This window comes from Arvicanthis niloticus, chromosome 18 (assembly GCF_011762505.2).
Source record: "Arvicanthis niloticus isolate mArvNil1 chromosome 18, mArvNil1.pat.X, whole genome shotgun sequence".
In the NCBI taxonomy this organism is placed as follows: domain Eukaryota; kingdom Metazoa; phylum Chordata; class Mammalia; order Rodentia; family Muridae; genus Arvicanthis; species Arvicanthis niloticus.
The window spans coordinates 6,565,970-6,587,103 of NC_047675.1; the positions used below are offsets into that span (position 1 = coordinate 6,565,970).

At 42.1% G+C, this 21,134-nt stretch overlaps 1 protein-coding gene across 8 annotated transcripts in view; it reads left to right on the forward strand.

Annotated features, from left to right (window-relative positions):
* Positions 1-21,134, forward strand: part of Slc10a7 (solute carrier family 10 member 7) — a 210,231-nt gene that overhangs the window by 66,938 nt on the left and 122,159 nt on the right. For 5 of the 8 annotated variants that reach the window (XR_013104775.1, XM_076915437.1, XM_076915438.1 and 2 more), the window contains exon 5: positions 545-583. The exons of 2 other annotated variants lie outside the window; for them this stretch is intronic. Coding sequence is in view for 5 of the 6 variants with exons in the window: in XM_076915437.1 (XP_076771552.1) it covers positions 545-583 (39 nt within the window). In the remaining variant the exon portion in view is untranslated. Of the gene's footprint in view, positions 1-544; positions 584-11,297; positions 11,410-21,134 lie in introns of those variants that run through there. One more of the 8 variants, XM_076915440.1, reaches the window with a different exon arrangement.

Genomic DNA, 21,134 nt, shown 5'->3' on the forward strand with positions numbered 1-21,134 from the left:
AAGATGAGCCAATTGTTTCTTCTTTTATGTGGTGTACCAATTGCATGTTACCTGTTTGTTTCTATCTCAAAAATGATTAGCATGACAGAAGTTTTCTTGGTCTCCACAGCCCTGTCCTTGGTACAATAGCTGTCACCTAGTGGTGACAGTCCCTTGGTAGGGAATAATTAGTGCTTGTCTTACCTTCTTATTAATACTCACTGTTATGTATAAACCAACCCCCTGTTTTCATAGTACTAGCAGCGAAATCAATACCAGGCTTTGGTTTACTATGGGGGGAGTGTTCTTTTGGACCGTCACACAGTGTCACAGAGTGTCACACAGTTTCGAAGCACCATCTCCTGTCGAGCCTTCCAGCCTGCTTCTGAGCCCCATTATTGATGAATTCCTGAGCTGCAGCCATCTATCTTAGGAAACTACAGGGCAGCAGCGAGCTTTGAAAGCAGTGGCTGAGGTTCAGCACTGGGAGAGGGAGCATGGGGACCTCTGCTTGCCCTATTTCTGCTTACTTTCGGTGAGCTTCTCCCATTTATTTTCTCCACAGGCGGCTGCAATATTTAATTCAGCGTTTGGAAGTTTTTTGGTGAGTACTCATGGTTTTAATTTTTCTTAAGATGTTGCTTTACACAAGTGATTAAGGAAGAGCCAGACTTCTTTTACTCTTAGTTAAATATAAAAGTTTTGGGGTCTTTGCATGTACCCTGACTTATACCCTGAGGAAAATTAGTAAGTCAAAAGAAGTGAATCTTCTCTTACACTGTATTTCGGAGGCTTGGGTTTAATTGTCTATTAACAGATTCAGGGAATCAACAAAATGTTGTGAGTCTTATAGAGATTATGTGAATATATTGATGAAAATGCTGTGTGTCTCCTTATAGAGGTTACATCAATATATTGATCACTTAATGAGCTTCTTTTGATGATTATTATTTTGTGTCATGGGACAGAGGAATTTGAAAAGGCAGTGTGACCCAGCTGGTCAGAAAGGGGGCGCTAACCCTGCTCGTCATTTACTGCCTGCATCTCCCTGCCCAGGAGGAGGCTGCCCACAGGCTTGGATGGATCTGAGAAATCTTTGTGAAACAACAACAACAAAACTGATATGAGGATATAATTCATATTAAGTTGCAAGGAAATATAGTTTTTTTAAAAAGATGTTGAAATATAAAGTAAACATAAAATGATTCAAAAGTAGTTCCCCCCTTTATAAGCAGAACCACTGTAATTACAAGGCTGTTGTTTTAGCATTTAGATAATTACTTTTAAAATAAGTTATCACAATATTTGATTTATATTATGAAAGAATGGAGAAATAGTTTATTACTATTTAATATCGCTTATATTGTCACATTTGCTAAATTCACAAAAATGAATTAGAATACCTGTTTTAGGTGCAGAACTCCTTTATAGACCTTTAGAGTAGTGACTTACAAATGACTGGCAAAAAAAAAAAACAAAAACAAAAAAACAAAAACAAAACCAAAAACCCCAGTGCAATGTAAACTGGCTTCTGAGTCCAGTCTGTGTGCTTATTATTGTGTATGTCTTGTGTTTCTGAATCGTATGCGTTAAATGAGAGTTTAACCTTTCGAACACATTGCTACCCTAGCGTTAGTTCCATAGAATGCTGCACAGCTTCAGGGCCTGCTGCCTTTCACATGCTTGTTCTTGCTTCATCCCATACAGTGCTAAAGTTTGTCTCAGTCAGACAGATGTTGTTTTGGGTTTTGTTGTTGTCTGGTTTTGATGCCATATTTTTATTGGGCTTAGAAGCAAAGTAATAAAGTCTATTTAAAAATAACCTTTTGGTCAGGTATGGTAGCTATAGTTGTAAGCCTAGCATTTGGAAGGCTGAGGCAGTAGGATTGCTACAAATTTAAGGCTATCTTATCTTCAGCTACATAATGAGACCCTGTTTTAAACACACACACACACACACACACACACACACACACACACAGAGGCAGGGCGGGGAGAGAGAGCACATAGACAGACATTGAATTTTAAGACTACATAGTTTATGCTTACTAATATGCCATTAAGTCACTCTTTCATTTCATTTCATTTCATTTCATTTCATTTCATTTCATTTCATTTAATATTCTCCATATTGTCACAATTGTTTAACAGAAAATATGTGTAAAAATACAAATTTTCTGGGAGCCATTGTTGGAGTGTTTTGAGTTTATACGCATCTATTATCTATGAAGCATGGGTTCCTGACTTGGGTTGGTTACTCATGAAATGCCTATGATACCTGATAAAATGCAATAAGGTAATTGTGTAAGTGGCTGAAGCCAGACCCACTGTCCATTCACTGGAGAGAATGGTCCCTGCATGAAGTTTGAGCCTGGCCAGTGGAGCCACTCGCTAACACTCTTTCAGGCCAGATGACATTCAGGTCCCAGAAGGAGATCTCCCACCAAGAGCCTCTGCATTCTCCTGCGGCTCCCTCCCTTCTTAGTTGTGTGTTCTCACTTAGGTTCTCTCCTTCCTTTCTTCACTTTTTCTTTTTCTATTTAAACCTTAGTGCATCTAATGGATCAGAATTGTTTCTGGAAGTCTGGCTACATACATAGGTAGTTTTCAAGTAGCTTTGGAAACTATAAAGAAATGTGGATGGGACATTAACAAAAAGGCAATATCAAAGTTAAGAAGCTAAAGAAAAGATATTACTATAGATTCACAGTGGTCATGATACTCTAGATACATTGGGTGGCTCAGGCATCGTGTACTCAATGCAGAGGCCTGGCTGAGGGCATCTCTCCACGCTGGTCTGTACTGCAGGTGCCACTGTGTGGTAGACTATAAAGTAGCACAAGTGCTTTTTCCTTTCCATGTCCTTCCTTCCGTCTGAGTGAAAACCCTGGCTCTGCACATTCTACTGCAGTGTAACAACAGATAATCCCATTTCCCTCCTTCTTTAACATAGTTACAACAAACTGTAGTTGATAAAATGCATGCAGGTCTCATCCAAATATGACATGATGACTTGGTCTCTCAGGGGACAGACAGGGTTCGAGTCTTTCTGCATGTGGTTTCCTTCCCTGAGGTTGGCTGACGAGCTACTCCCCCCACCCCCCATGCCCAAGGTAACATTCCTGAAATCCCAACACTGTCCTTCCACTAAGATCTTCTTGCAGAAACTGACGACACAATCACACCTCGTCAGTGAATATAGCAGTTTGCCACACTTTCTGTCATTAAAGAAGAGAGTTCACAAGACAAATGCCAGCTTGTACTTTCTGCCTATGAGGAATGCACAGAAATATGCACTGATCTGAAGAAAGAACTTACTTTAGTGCAGTGGTGTGAGAGGTTGGTCTTTGAGTTGCTATTGTGAAGAGAACTGCCTCTGCAAAAGGGAACTTCTGAATTATAAATCATTCATAAGGAATGCTGTTGCTGTTATTTGGGAATTTTCTTTATGAAGGAATTTTGTGCTTCTAATTAGTAGCTACCCAACTGGAAGCAGGATGGTTTGAATCCTCTCTTGACTGAATAGTAACTGAACCAGATACTTTCCCTGTGTATAATGTGGACAAATCTTATCATCTATCTATAGAACCATGCTGATAGTAGGTAGGGATAACTTAGAGAAAATGCTTGCATCATATAGTAGAAACAGCTCTGAGCTAAAATTTACATCAAAATCTTGGTCCAATCTCTGATATTAGACGTTTTTATGTGTGACTAATGAAATCCACCAAATGAAGAAATTATTTCTGCCAAGTGCTATAAGCTCTAAGATAAGGTGAATCAATGGCTGTTCTCTGGTTATGAGTAATCATCTTTGTCTTTGTGTGTGTATGTGTGTGTGCACATGTGCATGCATGCACACACGTGCATATGTTATAAGTGACTATTCCTCTTTGTGTGTGCATGTGAGCATGTGCGTATGTTTATACACAAAATAAATGATCACTTATAACCAGAGAATATATGTTAGAATCTGTGTGTGTGTGTATATATATATATATATATATATATATATATATACATATATATATATTATATCTGTATATATTTATTATGTACTGTGTCAGCACATATGTATTATAATAATCTATACAAACATTCTAGTATATATCAGAATCCAATATACAGTAGTATTTCAGGTTAATTCTGACTACCTGAAACCTTTAAAAGATTTTTATTAGAAGAAATTTTAGAGAAAGACCTAAGGGTATTTTTGTTGATTTTTTTTTTTTTTTCAGGCATCTGGGTATAACAGATAAAATATGGTACACATTTATAGCTAGTTTAATCATGTCCCAGGTCTAATTAAAACATAGTGATTTTAAGAACTAATTGTTACATAAAAGTTTTTTTAGTAGAGGCATACTGGTAATAACTAGTGATAGATGAATTCAAGTTACATAAATTTCTTGTGCTGCAGAGGATTTAAGAAGTTAGTGTCCCTCCTCGTCAGCTCATGATAGTTGTTCAGCTTATTGTTACTGTGGAATGTGGTAAGGGACTGGAGATTTTCTTTTTGATGAGGTTTGACTAGGATTTGGTGTTTCATGTGCTCTCGAGAACTAGGATGACGCCTAAATGCATATGCCCGTATATCCTACATAATGCATGCCCACATAAAACCTACGCATCTCAAGAGCAGTGTCCTGATGTCACATCCTCATCAGAAGGAGGTGTGTTTGCCTTTAGATTTAGATATTTTAAAAAAGACTTATGTAGTTTTCTGTGTATGAGTGTTTGGCTGCATGTGTCCCTAGTGCCTGTGGAGTCCAGAGGAGGGCACCAGCAAAAATAGTGAAGGATTAATGTTAATGAAGGAGTGTAGTGTTTCCTTCCTTCATCTTTCCCTTTCCTTATCCTCCAACATTCAGTCTCTCCCTCTCCTTCCCTCCCTTCCCTCTTTCTCCTGCTCATCCTCCTCTCTGTACAAGGTCTGACTTGAACTCAGCTCCTGCTCACCCTCCTCTCTGTACAAGGTCTGATGTGAACTCAGGATGCTCTTGCCTGAATCTCCTGAGTGCTGGAAGCCAGACATTTCATTCATTCATTCCTCCCTCCCTCCCTCCCTCCCTTTCCCTAAGTCTAGCATGTATTTAGTTCATGGGTACAGAGGAGGTCGCTTTGCTTAGTATTAATGATGATGCTGATTCTAACCAATCCAAATTATTTACCTGGAATCTTGGTTTACTCCTCACAGTTCACGACTGACTCGATTTTCATTTAATGCCAGAACAAACAAGTGTCTTTGTTTCTAGGTGGTTGGTGCCACCCTGCACAATACCATTTCTAGTAGCTTGGAGGTCACACAACCAGGACTTTGAAAGGTGGTACTTGCCTTTATAACTTGTCTTCCAGATGTTTTTCTTTACATCATGGAGCAAATCATCTGTTGGGACTAACGAGCGTCCTGAAGGCTGGATTGCTGACAGTCGGCTAGTTTGAGTAGTTGTGCTGATGAGTGTAGTCAACACAGTGCTAGCCACACAAGCTGAGGCTTGTGGTGGATCCTCAGCAGTCACCTCAGAGGGCCAGACAGATACTGTGCTCTGTGCTCATCATTCCAGCCCCAGGACTACAGATACAGGAGGAAGCATTAGACTTGCTGGCCTACCAGCCTACCCTACTTTTTGAGTTACAGACCAGGGAGTGTCCCTGTCTCAGCCACCAGGGTGGCTCCTAGCTTACACAATGATGACAGAGCATCACCATTGGTTACCATTTAACAATGGGACACAAGGCAGAGCTCACCCAAAAGGGAACACAAGTTGATTCTAAACCCAGATATGAGTGATCGAGGACCAGCAAGACAGACTTAGGGCTCCACAAATCCCATATTTCAGTATGGAAGCAGTTTTATAAAGCTCTTACAATAACAAGAGCACAGAAAATCGTAAGTAACGACATTGGATGAGTTGAAGCAAACAGGCTCCTCCTCTGCTGTAGGCCTCAGATGCCTCTGATGTCATCTTAGCCTCTTGGCTTTGGAGGTGGGGGAGGGGCTAATTCTCTGTACATTCCGAAGGTCTTACCTAATTCATTGTCCCAAAGAGAGTACCTCACACACAAGGAGGAACAATAAAGCCAAAGATGGCCCAAGATAATTTGGCTCTGGCCGCATGGCATTCCAAGCTCCAGAGCTCTGCAGATGTCCAGGGGAGGCTGCAGCTTCTCACCAAGAGCTTCCTTTCTTCGCATGGGATAGAGAATTAATGTGAGTGTCTTCAGAGCCCCGTTAGTGCACAGCTTATTTCTAGATACTGAAGCAAAACACAGAACATAAATAAATGTGTGGGGAAAAGTCACAGTAAAAGCTTGAAGCAGCAGGAAGGTAGGGCCACTCCCACTGCAGGTTCCTGGCATCCAGCCTCTGTTATGGGACTTGCCATGTCAGCGTGCTCTTTGTTAAATCAGACCCACTTTTAAAATTTGAATTTATCTCAAGCCCAAACCTCTCAGCAACACTATAAATAAAAAACCTATCTTGTTATGACTAGAGGTAGCAGATATTAAATCACATGGGAAAAAGCTGCTGTAACTTCATAGCTGAACTCTGCGGCCCCCACAGGCTGTCTCCTGCCTGCCCTCCTTCTCTGAAAGATGGGATTAGCACCATTCCAGAGAGAATTTGCCTGTGTATGAGTCAGCCTATTCTCTAAGTCTCTCCTTTTGTCCACTGAGTCCCTGGACAACACTGTGCCCTTGGGTTTCTCACTCACTTCATCAAGAAACAGGTTAGAACTCCTTAGGACAGACAAGGAACAGTCCAGAATCAAGGATTCCAGCCGTGGGGGTGCGTGCCTGTCTCTTCTCTGTACAATGCTTGTCCAACACTAGCCAAGTGTGTCAAAGGCTAGGCATACTAGGCTAAAAAAAAAGATGCTCCGTTGCTTAGGAAGGAGGGCTCGCTCACAGTTGAATTCTAATTCATTTTTAAAACAAACTCTTATCCGAATTAACCAATGAATATAAAAAATGGTCTCGTTATTTAATAAAAATGTGCAGAATGTCTCCCTAGTCCATTTTAGCAGCACAGCGCTCGGCGGCCTGATGGGACTGGTGAAGCCGTAAATGCATTAGTCACAGTGGCCATTTTTCTTGCAGATTTGTGACGTAGATTTAATTATGGGGATGACCAGCAACTTACAAATCTAATTTTGGTGGAGGTTGAGGCAATTTTTTTTTTTATTTTAATAATGATGGATTTTTTTAAAGCAATGATTTCATTACTATTTAAAGAAATCTACTAGTGTAGAACTAGCCAATTGACTAGAGTTATTTTATTACCCTTTAACAAATACCATGTGCTTTCATTTTTATTTTTATTAATTTTTAAAATGTCATCATTTCCAAGCTAAAAAAGTATTTGCTCCAAAATCTTTTGGGGCAATAATATACATTATTGTGGATGTTTATAAAGATCCTCCTTAGAAACATGACCCTCGAAAGTTGTTTAAAACCAAGGTTAATTTTCTTAATTTGAATCCAAGCTACTAGGACTGCTGTTAGAACTGGGCTTTCAGCCCAGCAACTCCTGGTCTTAATGGGCACACGGTTCTCATCTTCTTAGTTCTTGTCCTCCAAAGCACACATCTACCAAGGTTAATGTATGTTTCCAGTGTAACTACCTCTCACTGACCATTTGTTTTGTTATTGTTGGCAGAAAGTTCAAATTTTCTTGTTACATATACAGATATCCATTTTGGATATTAATATTTGCCCATGTTGGGTGTTCAGTTCTGAGTTCTGACAAGCGTACCCATTATGTTGTGGCCCAGTCTAGGATAAGGCGATTTCTGTTTGATCAGAGATACTTGTCTTCTTGTTTGTTCTCAGCCCTTCTCCCAGATGAGCTCCTAACTACCACAGAATGTGTCCCTCTGCTTTTCCAGAGGGGCCTGTGAATGGGCCCTGCTTGAGTCCATCTTTTCCTTTTGTGGTTCTTGTCCTGTTACCACAGTACATCAGCAAACCTTCTCACTGCTAAGTCACACTGCGTCGCTTAATAAGGGACTGTTGATGAGGTTTAATGTGTGGTACTTCAGATAGTGAATGATTTCCGGTGTGTGTTAAGGGCTTGAAAGTCCCTAGGGTGCTGCTGTTGGGAGATGCTGATACTTAGACAGAACACTGTGGCGATCCAAAGGGCACTGGGGAGCCACAGGTCCCCTGTCAAGGAGGTGTTCAGTTTGCCCTCCCACCACCTCCTTCTAGTATCCCAGCAGAGACCAAGAAACAATGCTCTCCTTCATCCCGGCAGAGCCTCTAATGCTGGGGAGTCTCTCTCTGTGTCTCTCTCTCTCTCTCGCTCTCTCTGTCTCTCGGTCTCTCTCTCTCTCTCAGGCTTCTCTCTAAGGTTCTCTGCTCTACTGCTAGAAAGCTGATACCTTGGTTTTTGTGTTTGTGTTTCTTGTGATCCTGGATAAAGTTGCTATATCCGTGTGCAGGCCTCATTGAGACATATTTGTCCATATCTCTCCGGGAGAACTTAGGAATGAAATTGCTGGGACATGAGGAATGTGGTTTGAACTAGAAGCAGCCTTCACTTTCGCTTTGTATTAGGTTCCCAGAGGAGTGTGTGGAGCCCAGTTGTTCCACATCCTTGCCAGCCCTTGGTTTCAGAAGTTTTTAATGTAGTCATTCTTGCAGACATAAGGTACCATGTCGGCATGGATTTTATTTGCCTTTCCACACTGGCTAACGATGATGGACAGTGTTGATTTGCCATCTGTGTGTCCTCTTTGGACAGTGACTGTTCATGTTTCTTGACCATGTAAAGAAGAAACTAAACTGCCTGTTTCTTTATACTTGGGTGTAGGTCTTTATTTTGGACACAAATCATTTATCAGATTTACAAGTCATTCCTCCTAATATATGCACACACACAGACACACACACACAGACACACACACACACACAGACACACAGACACACAGACACACACACACTATTTTCTCTTTTATTATTATCAGCAGTGACTTACAAGGGGAAATTCATTTACTAGGCCTAACTTACTGTTTTTTGTCTTTCATATCTTGGCTTTTTGTTGTGTAAGTTCGCCTTTTACCTAAAGCCACAAAGGTTCTCCTCCTGTGTCGTCTTCTCTCAGTGTTGGTTTTAACTTTTTTGCTTAGGTTTGGAGTTCACGCTTGTAGATGTGCTACAGCTAGGATTTGTTACTATGCTTATGGTTGTAAAGGTTAAAATTCTTTTTCTTTTTTTAAAGATCTGTTTGCTTGTTTGTTTGTTTGTTTGTTTATCTATCTATGCATGCGAGTGCTCTGTCTGTCTGTCTGTCTGTCTGCCAGAAGAGGGTATTAGTTCCTAGTAGAGATGGTTGTGAGCCAACATGTGGTTGCTGAGACTTGAACTCAGGATCTCTGGAAGAGCAGCCAGTGCTCTTAACCACTGAGCCACCTCTCCAGCTAACTTTTATGTCTCTCCAGCTTATCCCACTTGCCCCTGGTAGGTTTTCTCCATTGTCTTTGTACATGACGTTTTTCCCTACACAGCATCTGATGTAAACTCACATGTCTTTTCCTTTAGTTTAGAGTCTGAATATAAACTGAATATCTAATCCTCTGCTATTCATCTGGGGCTCTATCCATGAAGTAATAGTTTGGAGATCCTCCTGCCCCTGAGAACACCGGCTGAGGAAGTCAGTTTCTAGTTGTCCTGGCCCCTGCTGGTGCTTTCCCACCAAGCAGGTGCAGAGCAGCATCCTCACAGCTATGACCCACTGTCCCAGACATAGTGCTGGAGAGAATCTATCAACCATATTCTAGAGAAAAGATAAAAGTGTAAGCTTGAAAACTAAAGAGCCAGTTCAAGCTCATCCTTGGTGTAGCAGTGATCCTTCCACACACTCCAGGGAGGCAGGAGAACGGATGGGTTCAGGGCCAGGTTGAGTGACACCAGACCTTGTCCCAAAGAAAAAAGAATCAATTTAGCGATGTTGTAGAAACTAGATCAAATACAGATTTAAATGGTTAGATGTACTTAAAAAGAAACAAATAAAAACAGAAGAAAGAGAACAAAAGAAAAAGCCCCAAGGTGATAGCAAACATCCTGTCTGTCAGCAAAGGGAAGCAAGCACGGCCCTTCTTTAGAAGCCTCATGTTCCAGCCCCTGCAGCTGAGCTTGGTGGACCCCGAATGCAGAACACTGCTGTGGCTCTGGTCTCACCATCTGGCCACAGGGTAAAATTTGTTAGTATGATCTAGAAAGTCATAAGGTTGTTACTAACAGGAGGAGCTTTGGAAAGTGGTTATGTATTAACATTTATATTAACATTACAATATTTTATTAACAATACATTGCTATAATTATAGACAAGATGGCTTTTTTTTTTTTTTTTAAGATAGATTCTCATGTAGCTCAGGATGACCCAAAACTTCTACTTCCAATCCTCGTACCTGCATATCCTATGTGGTGGAATTGCAGGTGTGTGCATCCATACCCAGTTTATGAGGGAGTTTTGGGCCTAGGCAAGGACTCCGCCATCTGGGCTACATCCCTTGCCCCAAGAGGTGGACTCTCACTATACTAAAAGAAGGACTGTGTAGCTATGAACATCAGTTTTTTTTAATGAGGAGTTCATTCCATTTTAAGTTTTATTTTCTCTTATATATTACATTCTGACAGCGGTTTCCTTTCCCTTCTTTCCTCCCAGTTCCATCCACTCCTCCTCAGTTTCCCCTCAGAATAGCGCAGGTCTTCCAGGGATATCAACCAAAGATGGCAGATCAGGTTGCAACAAGACTAGGCCCCTCCCCTTACACTGAGGCTGAACTGAGGCCACCCAATGGGAGGAGAAGGATTCCAAAAGCAAGCAGGAGTCAGAGATGACCCCTGCTCCCACTTTTAGGAGTCCCACAGGAACACAAAGCTGTACAACCATAAGATGTGCAGAGGGCCTAGGTCAGACTGATGCAGGCTCCCTGATGTTCAGTCTCTGTGAACCCCTATGGGCCCAGGTTACTTGAGTCTGTGGGGTTTTTTATAGCCCACAAGTTCTGTTTTCTTGTGATATTCTACCACATCTTTTTGCGACATCTGCACTTCTGGGAACTACTTAACAAAATACAGATTCCTGCCCAGTGGCTGCTGAGGTGTACAGATGGAGCAAGGCAAGCTTTTCAGGCTTTTCCATCATTAAACTTATCAGTAGGGGATAATATTTCTTGCTTATTGAGAAAAAAAAAATATAGTTGCTACTTTTTCCCCTTTCCCTTTACTTCCTGACTCTTTAAATGGAGGGAGGGGGATGAGGAGAGAGGAGGGACTGCTAAGAGCCTTCAGCTTTATCTCTTAACTCACAGGCATTTACTTCAGGGATAAATGAGTCCTGAGACATTTGATACCCATAGAATTTTGGATCAACCTGAAGTCAATGGCAGAAGTCGAAAATGGGAGTTTTAGCTCTAAAACCCAAAGCCTCCATCCACCTGTGTACACAGCAGGTAAGATAACGGAGATGCCTGGCCCTGGACAGCGCGCAGCTTGAGGTCGATGCTTGCAGGAAGAGCTCCTGCTCTTCTTCGTGAACCCCCTAAGTGTATTTAAAAAGCCAGGCCAAGGCTCCCAAAGGAATAACCCGGAAAATGACCTTTAGTTACCTTCTCTGTCTTTGTCTGTCTCTCTCTTCTCTCTCTCCATACCTCTCTTCTGTTATGAAAACCCCAGAGGGCACTGTGTATTTGTCTTGGTTGTCATGGATGTCACCACCCTTCCTTGTCCTTCCTTGTCTATATGAGAAGTGCAGGCAGAGGGGTGCATGTCTTAGGAGAAGCTTTCTTTCTCTATTAGAACTACAGTTGACACCCCCCAAATCTAAGAGTTCCGTTCTTAGCCTTGGTGATGGCATGATGTCACCCCTTGCGTGGAATAATTCCAGTTTCGTCCCTGTTTTTTCTAGTCTGTCTGAGTCAGCCCACAGTTTTAAAATACTGAGCCCTTTACTGTTAGGGATACAAGCAGCACATCCCCTTAGATTTACCATGTAGAAACTTCACCTGCAAGGAGTAGATGGAGTGAGTCCTACCAGAAAATGATATGTAAATCCATTACTAATATGTTAATTAAGAGTGGACAGACAACGACCGCAGACTTGTAGACACTGGAGCCCTCACGTTCCATCCTCAAGTTTAATGTCACACGGTTCAAAGATATTTGAATGAGAATTTACCTGCTTTATAGAAAGCCAGATAGAGTGGTAATTCCCAAGTGTGAGCCTATCAGGCTTTTGTAGTGTGTTCGTCTGGCTCTGCAGTAAGGGTATGCTGTCCTTGGACGCAGACAGCCTGTCACTCGAGCTGGGATCTTCTTTCTAGATGGTGCTCAGATAGGTGAACTTAGCAGTCATTTGTACCCATGTCCTCTGCTGCCATTGCAGATTGTTTTTCTCCTTGATTGACTCCCTGCACCTAATGTCTCACTGACATTGAAACTTCTCTAATGTCTCCCAGCAATCTTGCATGTCTCTGCTATAAAGGCATTTCCCTTACTTCTCAATTCAAGAGGCAAAGAGACTTTGGGGTTGCATATTGTATCATCTGTGACTATACTAACCAACATCGTAGCCACAAACCATAACCATTTAAATCAAATAATGAACATTAACGGCTCAGGAGATAGCTGACTTGGTAAAGTATCTCGGTGTAGCAGGAGGACTTGAGTTTGATCCCCAGAGCCTGCGTAAGTAGTGGTGTGCACTTTCAGCCAGCACTGAAGGGGGCAGAGGCAGGAGACCCTGGGGCTTACTGACAACTACCCCAGCAAATCAAGAAGAGCTAGGCCAGTGAGTGACCCTGTCTTAAAGAAGCAAGGTGGATGGCTCCTAAGAGACAGTTCCCAAGTTCGCCTCTAGCCTTTACATGCACACACACACAAACACACACAGACACACACAGACATACACGCTCAGATACTCCATACATACAAAAACTAATGCAAACTAATTAAAGCCTAACATCCAGTCCTTCAGGCATACTAGCCACATGTGGCGTTGGCTACTGCCCTGGCCAATACAGTTCAACATATTTCATCACTATAGAAAGTTCTAGTGGAGGTGACTGAAGAGAGATGCTTAGATAAGCAATAAACTATTCTACAATTCTGTATTATTAATATGATTCATTGTACTTTTTTAAAGTTTGATTCATGTATTTATTTGTTTATGTGTATGAGCACACACATGTTCACGTGAGCACACCTGTGTTTTTATTGTATGTTTATTATAAGGTCTTAGGAAGATGGCTGGATGGGTCGTGTGCTTGCTGTATAACACCCACATTAAAAGAATATGTGAGTTATGGTGGGGCACCCCTAGAGCCCCAACACTGGAAGCGGTGGGAACAAGAGGATCTTGGGGACCTCACTGGCCAGCCAGTTTAGCTGAGATGGTATGTAGATTCAGCTTTTGACAAGGAGTACATCATGCCCAAATGGGAAATTTTACTATTTTCTTCCCACCATTTCTCAATATCAAGTATCAAATTAGTATGCCTTTGAATTATGTTATATTCAACTGTTTCATCTTAAAATTGCTGTTGAGTTGTTGATATTTTATTTTAAAAAATTATGAAGTGAATTTTGATTTAGGATTAGAATATAATTTCCATCCAGGCAGTGGTGGCGCACACTAGATAGAACCCAGCACTTGGCAGGCAGAGGCAGGAGGATCTCCAACTTCAAGGCCAGCCTGGTCTATAGAGTGAGTTCCAGGACAGCCAAAAAAAATTCCAAAATGGTTATAAATATATTCTGCCATTCTCTGATACATATTTATGCAAAGTGACATTCTTAGCATTGATGGTTGTTAAGTCTAAATATAATCAACTCAGAAAATTATTGAAAACTTAGCATCAAATATTCAGATTTAATTCTTTATGTTAAAATAAAAAGCATATCCATTTTGTTAGTACGTAAACTTGATTTTGTTTCTAACAATAACTAGAAAAGCAGTTTAGGAAGTTCTGCTCTAGGCCCAACACATCAGGACTCTTCTTCTGAGTTTCCCTTTTGATTATAAAAATAGAATTTATTTATAAAGGGGATTAAACCTAGGCCTGCTGATGTGCTAGGCAAACACTGTACTCCTGAGCTGTACAACTGGCGGCGTTGGCGGCAGTGGTGGTGGTGAAGGAAAAAAAAGAAGACACAACATCTCATTATGTAGCCTAGTTTGGCCTCTTACCATTGATCCTCCTGCCTCATCCCTCCAAATACTGGGGTAACAAGCACAGGCCTCTATCAGTTCTGGGCTCAAATCTAGTGAAGTAGGGTCATGTCCCTGAAATGTGTTTTTAGCAGTGTTGGAGCCTGTAGTGAGCACTCTTGTCCGTAGCTGCTGTTAATACTGTCTATCCAGCTTGTTTTAGAAATGGTATCACCCCGGCCTGCTTACCCACCCTCCGCAAAACCCTATAGTCCCTGGATGCGGCATTTCCCTAGAATCTTGCCTGTCTGAGACAGGATTTGTCACTAGAGACTTGTGGTGAGAGTGCACTGTGCAGTACCACTGGGCCTGTGCATTTACCCCTCTACACACTGAAGTGGATGAGAGTCTTGCTCACTCCCGTGTCTTCAGTTCCTTCCATGTTCCCTCTCTCAGGAATTATGTTAAAGCCGACTCCTGGGCTCGCTCTTAAACACAGACCCCCAAGAGGTAACGCCTTGCTGCTGTTGCCTCCGTACAGACTTATAGTTGTGCAGTTTCTCTGAAAGCACCTAAAACACTGGATGTTAGAAGTCCCAGTAAGTACAAGTGACATGAAACTGGGAACAGTGATGTCATAACTATCTGTTTGTATTGGTCAGTGAGGTGCTGTGCAAGGTGGCCATGGCTGGTATTTGTTAGCAAGCATTCTCGGATCTCAGAATCATGTAAAAGTGTTTAGACAGACTCCTAGTTCCCCTCTCCTTTGCTTTCTTCCAAACGTCTGATGTTCTTTTCTCAGTGGCCCAGCCTCCAACTCTCTGCTGTTTCTCGTGTCTTCAGTACAGGTTGACTCTGAGGCTCATCTCCATAGCTGGGAAGTCTGGCCAATGGAAGCCAGTGTTCTATGCAGCTCTGTCTCCCTAATCCTGGGATTACAAACACAAGTTGCTATGCTGTTCTTTTATGTGGGCGCTTGGGATCAAAATTTGGGTCTCATGCTTGCATGGCTAACACTACCTACTGAACCTTTCTCCAATCTGTAACTTTCCTTACTAGGTTTGTTTGAGTTCATTATGTTAAACATTGATTTTTCAGTGGCAGATAAACCAGAAAATATTGAAACAAAATGAATAATTGTAATTTTATCCAATTTCAGGGAAGGTAATTTTTAAAGTAAGAGTTAAAATACTATCATTGACAAAATTTTGTCCCTCATAGGAATACGTGAAAACCTGTGTTTCCTGAAATTAAATTATGACAAACTACTCAGAAATGAATGATTGTCACTTAAAATTGTCCTTTGCACACTTGTGAAAATAGCACAAGCGCTTTGGTGCTTAAGGACGGAGGTCCTGTTCTCTTCTGTGAATTGTGAGCATCCTCACAGTAATACTAATCTGAGCTGTGCATCGTCACTGAGAATGAAGATCAGGCTCATTTTAGGCTTAGATTTAAGTCTGAAGCAGACATTTACATTAGAATTATTAACCCTAAAAATGAGAGATTTGTGAGCGTGCCTGCGTGTGTGCATATGTGCCAGGGGGTATGTGTATGTGTGCATGTGTGTGCGTGCATGCGTGCGTGCGTGTGGATTCATTCCTTGGACTCTTGGCTTTCTGACAGTCTCGTGATGGCTAGGGATGGGAACCGTGCTGTTAACTGGCCACCGTTTGAGTATTTTCCATAATTTATGGACTTGATTATTCTGGCCTCAAGTGGAAGCTTAGGAGGAGGACCAGCACATGGTGAATCTGTGTCATGGTCCCTGGAGCAGCATTTCCAGAGCAGGCTCTGAGTTCTGCTGCTCACCTCTTCTCCTCCCCCAGTCATTTCTGTGGCTCCTCCCTCTCCTCATCATCATCCATTCAGATAATGTCTGTTCAGAAATCACAGGACCCCTGGGAGGAGGGAAGAGAGCCCTGCTATAAGCACACTCAAGCAAACCTTTCACCTTGCTGTCAAGGTGACAAATGCTTGTCCTTAAGGGAAGACCCGAGGTTAAATCATCAGTGCTTCCCTCGCTTCCTCTCTCTCCACACTACCTCGCTCAGCCAGGTCTGTAGCCACAGACACTAGAAAGCTGGGTGACTCTTCACCTTTATGGACCTTGTTCCAACATACGTTTTTATAAGCTGAAAGCACGGACTGAATTATATTTTGGTGCCTTACATCATTAGGATTTGATTAAAGTCCTTATATCAGCACATTTTTATCTCCCATTTCTTCAGAGGGAAAAGACTTAGGAGAGAAATGTTTACATTTTAAGAGGTAGTGTTGATAACTTTAAGTCCAATTTTAATAAGATGAGCAGATGTCTTCTTTTTTCTACCACTATGTGTCAGTGGTATACACCCTATCACATAGAGTGACCCCAAAGCTTAATCCAAGGATGGGGGTAGACATGTATGTATGTATGTATGTATGTATGTGTGTATATATGTATGTATGTATGAGCCTTATATACCCTAACTAGCCTTTGAACTTAATATGTGACCAAGGATCACCTTGAGCTTCTGGTCCTCCTGTCTCTACCTCCAGAGTGCTTAGGTCATAGACATGTGCTGCCATGCCCAGTTTATACCGTGCTGGGGACTCTGACCAGGGGTTTGTGCCAGGCAGGCACTCTACCAGCTGGGCCATGTCCAAGCTCTTCTGTCTCTCTTGCCCCATTCTCTGTATAGAAGTTAGCATGATAATAAAAGATTCACAGTATCATATTTCTGCCTAAAGTCCTTTAATGGATGTCTTTTAAGATCAATGCTAACATCACTTTATAGCTTGGAAAGTTGTGCATGGCCTGGCCCTTGTCCCCTTTCCACCAGCTCATTGATTTAACAAAGGATGGAGCTGTGTGGAGCTCACATTCTAGTGAGAGAGTGGAACAAGCAGCATTTTCAGTTTCATACTTCACACTGTGTATGTCACATGGAGAAAAGAGCCGTGTCGCACTGGGAAGCACACAGTCAGTGCTTTTATTGTGATATAAGCATCAGCACAGAGTGTGCTTATGTGAACTAGGTGGCTGTGGTGTCAGCGGCCAGATGATCTTACAGGATTGCCACGTCATTGATTGAAAAGTTGTTGGGTGGTCTGACTCTAAAGGAGAAATGAAGAAAGAGGGCTTGCAGTTGTATAAACTGATAGTTGTGAGTCTCATTTAAGAATGCTTGAGTAGACACTTGCAAATGGTGAGAGAGCCAGCTACGGAAGTTCTGGTGAGGTAGTGCTTTGGGGAGCGATGAATGGACAGTTGACAAGTTCCATGAGTTGCTTTTCTTATTGCTGTGACAAAATGGTTGATATAAGACACTGAAGTCAGGAAGAGATTTATTGTTGCTCAAGGCTTCAGAGAATTCAGTATAGACCTTGCCCTGCTGGTTTCAGGCCTGTGGCGCTGTAGGCTGAGGTTGTTGGGAAGTGGGGATAGGTCAGGACAAGACACAGCTTCCAGGGACACACCAGTAGTCCTATGTCCTTCTTCTTCACCTCTTGCTTGCCATCAAGAAACTCACCCAGATACTAAGGCCAGGGAAGAGCCAGGCCAGGGAGGTGGTAGGAATGAGTTCTTGTAGCATCTTGGTCTGGACAAGGTGTGGTTCCTCCATGAGGCCTCTAGGCATGCTCCCACTTTTTCCACTTAGTTGGTCTTCCAGCTCCTCATGGGCTTGAGTATATGTATCATTTTCCTGACAGGTGATTTTTAATTCTCCTTGTCTAGACCAGGTTCTCTTTTGGAATATTACCCTGATCCTTCAGAAAGCGCATTGGAATTTTAAACAGGCCTCTGCTTTCATACTGAGTGACCCATGGTGCTTTCTAACTGGGCTTTGACGTCTCTCCTGCTTTGAGTTAACCATTCTTCCTCTGTTGGCTGCCAGCCAGGCTGGGCTGCCCTCTGCCCACACCTGGTGATGCAGTGTGTAATGTGCCCCGCAGAGAAGCCCACCTCCCTGACTCCACAGACCTGAAGAGCACCTTATTAGAGATGGTGTTAAAAGGAATGTGTCAGGGGGGAGGGGAGCTTGCACACGTTGAGTTTTCCTCTGTATTTTCATAATGTTCCTTGTCTCTGTGTGGCTCACTGATTCACTGTTCATACCATTTCAAACCCAGTTAAAATGAGCTCAACCTTGTATCTTGAATATTCATACTGCAAGTGGTTTGTGGGGGGCATTTTTAATATACTTGAGAAACAAGCTCAAAACATTATGTTTTGATTCAATTACAGAAAGAACCACTATTCTTAAAAAAGGTTACTTAATGATGTTTTATATATCTGTGGCATCTGACAGGCTTCAGAGACCCTTAGAAGTGTCTTCTCAGACTAGAAAGACACTTGCAGCTTAATATTTTCAGACCTCTGATTCAGGATTTTATTTGATATGTAAGATTTCTTTTAACAACCTGTAGTTCTAGAAAGTAAATTACAACTTAACGGGAGCCGGAGCCTAAAGCAAGGAAGTGGTGGACAGTGAGATTCTGAGAAGAGAAAGCAGCAAAGGACACAGGTGCAGAATCTGAACCTGCAGTCCCCTGTCCTGTGGCTCAGGGGCACTAGCTTTACGAATGTCATATGATACCTGACAGGACACAGTATTGTACAACAGGACTTAGAGGAAGTTAATATCATTTTTTTCCCCCTGTTTTTTTCGAGACAGGGTTTCTCTATGTAGCCCTGGCTGTCCTGGAACTCACTCTGTAGACCAGGCTGGCCATGAACTCAGAAATCTGCCTGCCTCTGCCTCCCAAGTGCTGGGACTAAAGGCGTGCGCCACCACCGCCTGGCATAATTTCTTATTATAAGGTGCCTGTAATTGATTAAATTACGCGAAGCCTAGTTTTAAAGGTAGATGAAGAGATAAATGATATATGTGTTTAAATGATTCATTTACAATTTGGAATGAAATGTCTTGATATTTTAAAGGAGTGATTGGTTGGTGTCTGAGGGAGTCATCTTATATAGAAAATATTGTCCTATGGCAATCTTTGACAGATAGGATCTTGTGTGCACATGTAAAATAAAAATACACCCACAAGCAAGCCAAGCCTGGTGACACATGCCTTTAATTCTAGCACTTAGGAGACAGAAGCAGGCTGTACAGAGAAACCCTGTCTGAAGAAACCAAAACACACACTGCCAACACACACACACACACACACAGAGAGAGAGAGAGAGAGAGAGAGAGAGAGAGAGAGAGAGAGAGAGAGAGAGAGACATACACACACACATATATATACACACACATACACACACAGAGACATACACATACATACACAGATACATACACACAAAGACACACACACAAATAAAACAAACACACAGAGATATACACACACATACACATACAGACCAACACACACACACAAGTATAAATACTCCTTCAGTTTCCCTTCTAATTCAGCATGGTTGGGAGTTGAACATTTGTGTAAGAGGTAGTTACTGAGTGTTTCTTTGTGTCTATTAGTTAGGTTGGCATGGGGAACAGTGGTGAGCAGCCAGATGGAGTTTACATACACAGACAACAGATGAGGTCATCATGTTATAGTGAGATTCTCTGAAGGAAAGACACTCATCTGATGGCAGGCTCAAAAGTGCTCAGTGTTATTCTGTGTTTCCTCCTAGCCACTCCCTCAGACAGCTTCTGTGTGGGAAAGCTTTAGCCTTAGCTACTCCACATACAGCTGTGGCACACAGTGGGTTATGTGATACGGACTGGTGACAATGGGCTGAATGGGAGTCCACTGCCACATGTTGATTTGCTTGGTAGCTAGTGTCACTCCAACCATGTTACACAGGCTAAGCCTAAAAACAACTCTCGTGTTAATACAGATAATGCAGTAAAAATCAACCTGCCAGGGGTAACCGTGAAGTTTACAGATCTGATTTATCTCTGCAGTTACTTCTTCTGTTTACACTGAAACTGGTACTCATTGCAGAAGACGTAGACATACTTTTGTTATAAACAACATTGATGTTTCATATATTTATTTATATAGACTTTAAAGTGTGACCGTTTATAAATAACATGCTTTAAAAAGTACCTTGATAAGATGGAGCACAGTGCTTTCCAGGGACCCCTGCTCTCTCTCTCTCCCAGGCCATAATTGTGCTCTATAATGCAATCTTTTTGTTAGCCGGACAGAAGGGAGATAAGAGGTGATTATGGAAGAGCATCCTTCTCCCAGCTGATGAAGCAGGTGTTAGAAATGCAGATGAAGTGGGCTGACTAAAGGCAACACAAATTCAAAGTGAAAATGCTCCTGGTCTGCAGCCGTGCTCTGCACACATGAAGTTCCGGGCAGCTGAATTATTCATCTTATTGTGTGAACTAGTTCAGGAGTTAGGGAGACGGTGCCATGTACGTTTAAACTGTTTCTTTCCTTCTTCCTTTTATCTGCACTTGACAAGCAAAATGAACTTCATTTTGCAAGTTATAGTCCAACAAGACAATGATGTACATTTCTCTTTCTCTCTTCACTCCCCTTTCTCCCTTTTTACACACACACACACACACACACACACACACACACACACACACACACAGAGAGAGAGAGAGAGAGAGAGAGAGAGAGAGAGAGAGAGAGAGAGAGAGAGGATCTAAAAACAGATAACAATGTAAATCAATCAAAATTACTCTTCTTCCTCATTTGTTTTTCTTTTTAATAACAGCTACTAAAGACAAATAAACCAGAAAACAGAACTGGGGTCACCATGCTCCACCCTCATCCTCAGATGCCTTTATGGTGATCTTTCTAGGTAGGGTTTAGAATCTCTTTTCTTCTCTCATCCATCTATAAGTTCCACTTTGAATCGGAAGTGGCTTTCTGAGGGAAACGTCACTGTTCCCAGAATCATGTCTTTACTTGTTTTGCATATTGTTCGCTTTGGTCTCTGGGCTAGTCGGTTTGTATACCAGGTACCAAGCAGACACACAGAGGATGGTCGCATCAAAGCACCTGCTATTGGAGGATTCGGCCTTTTCACAATACCAGAGAG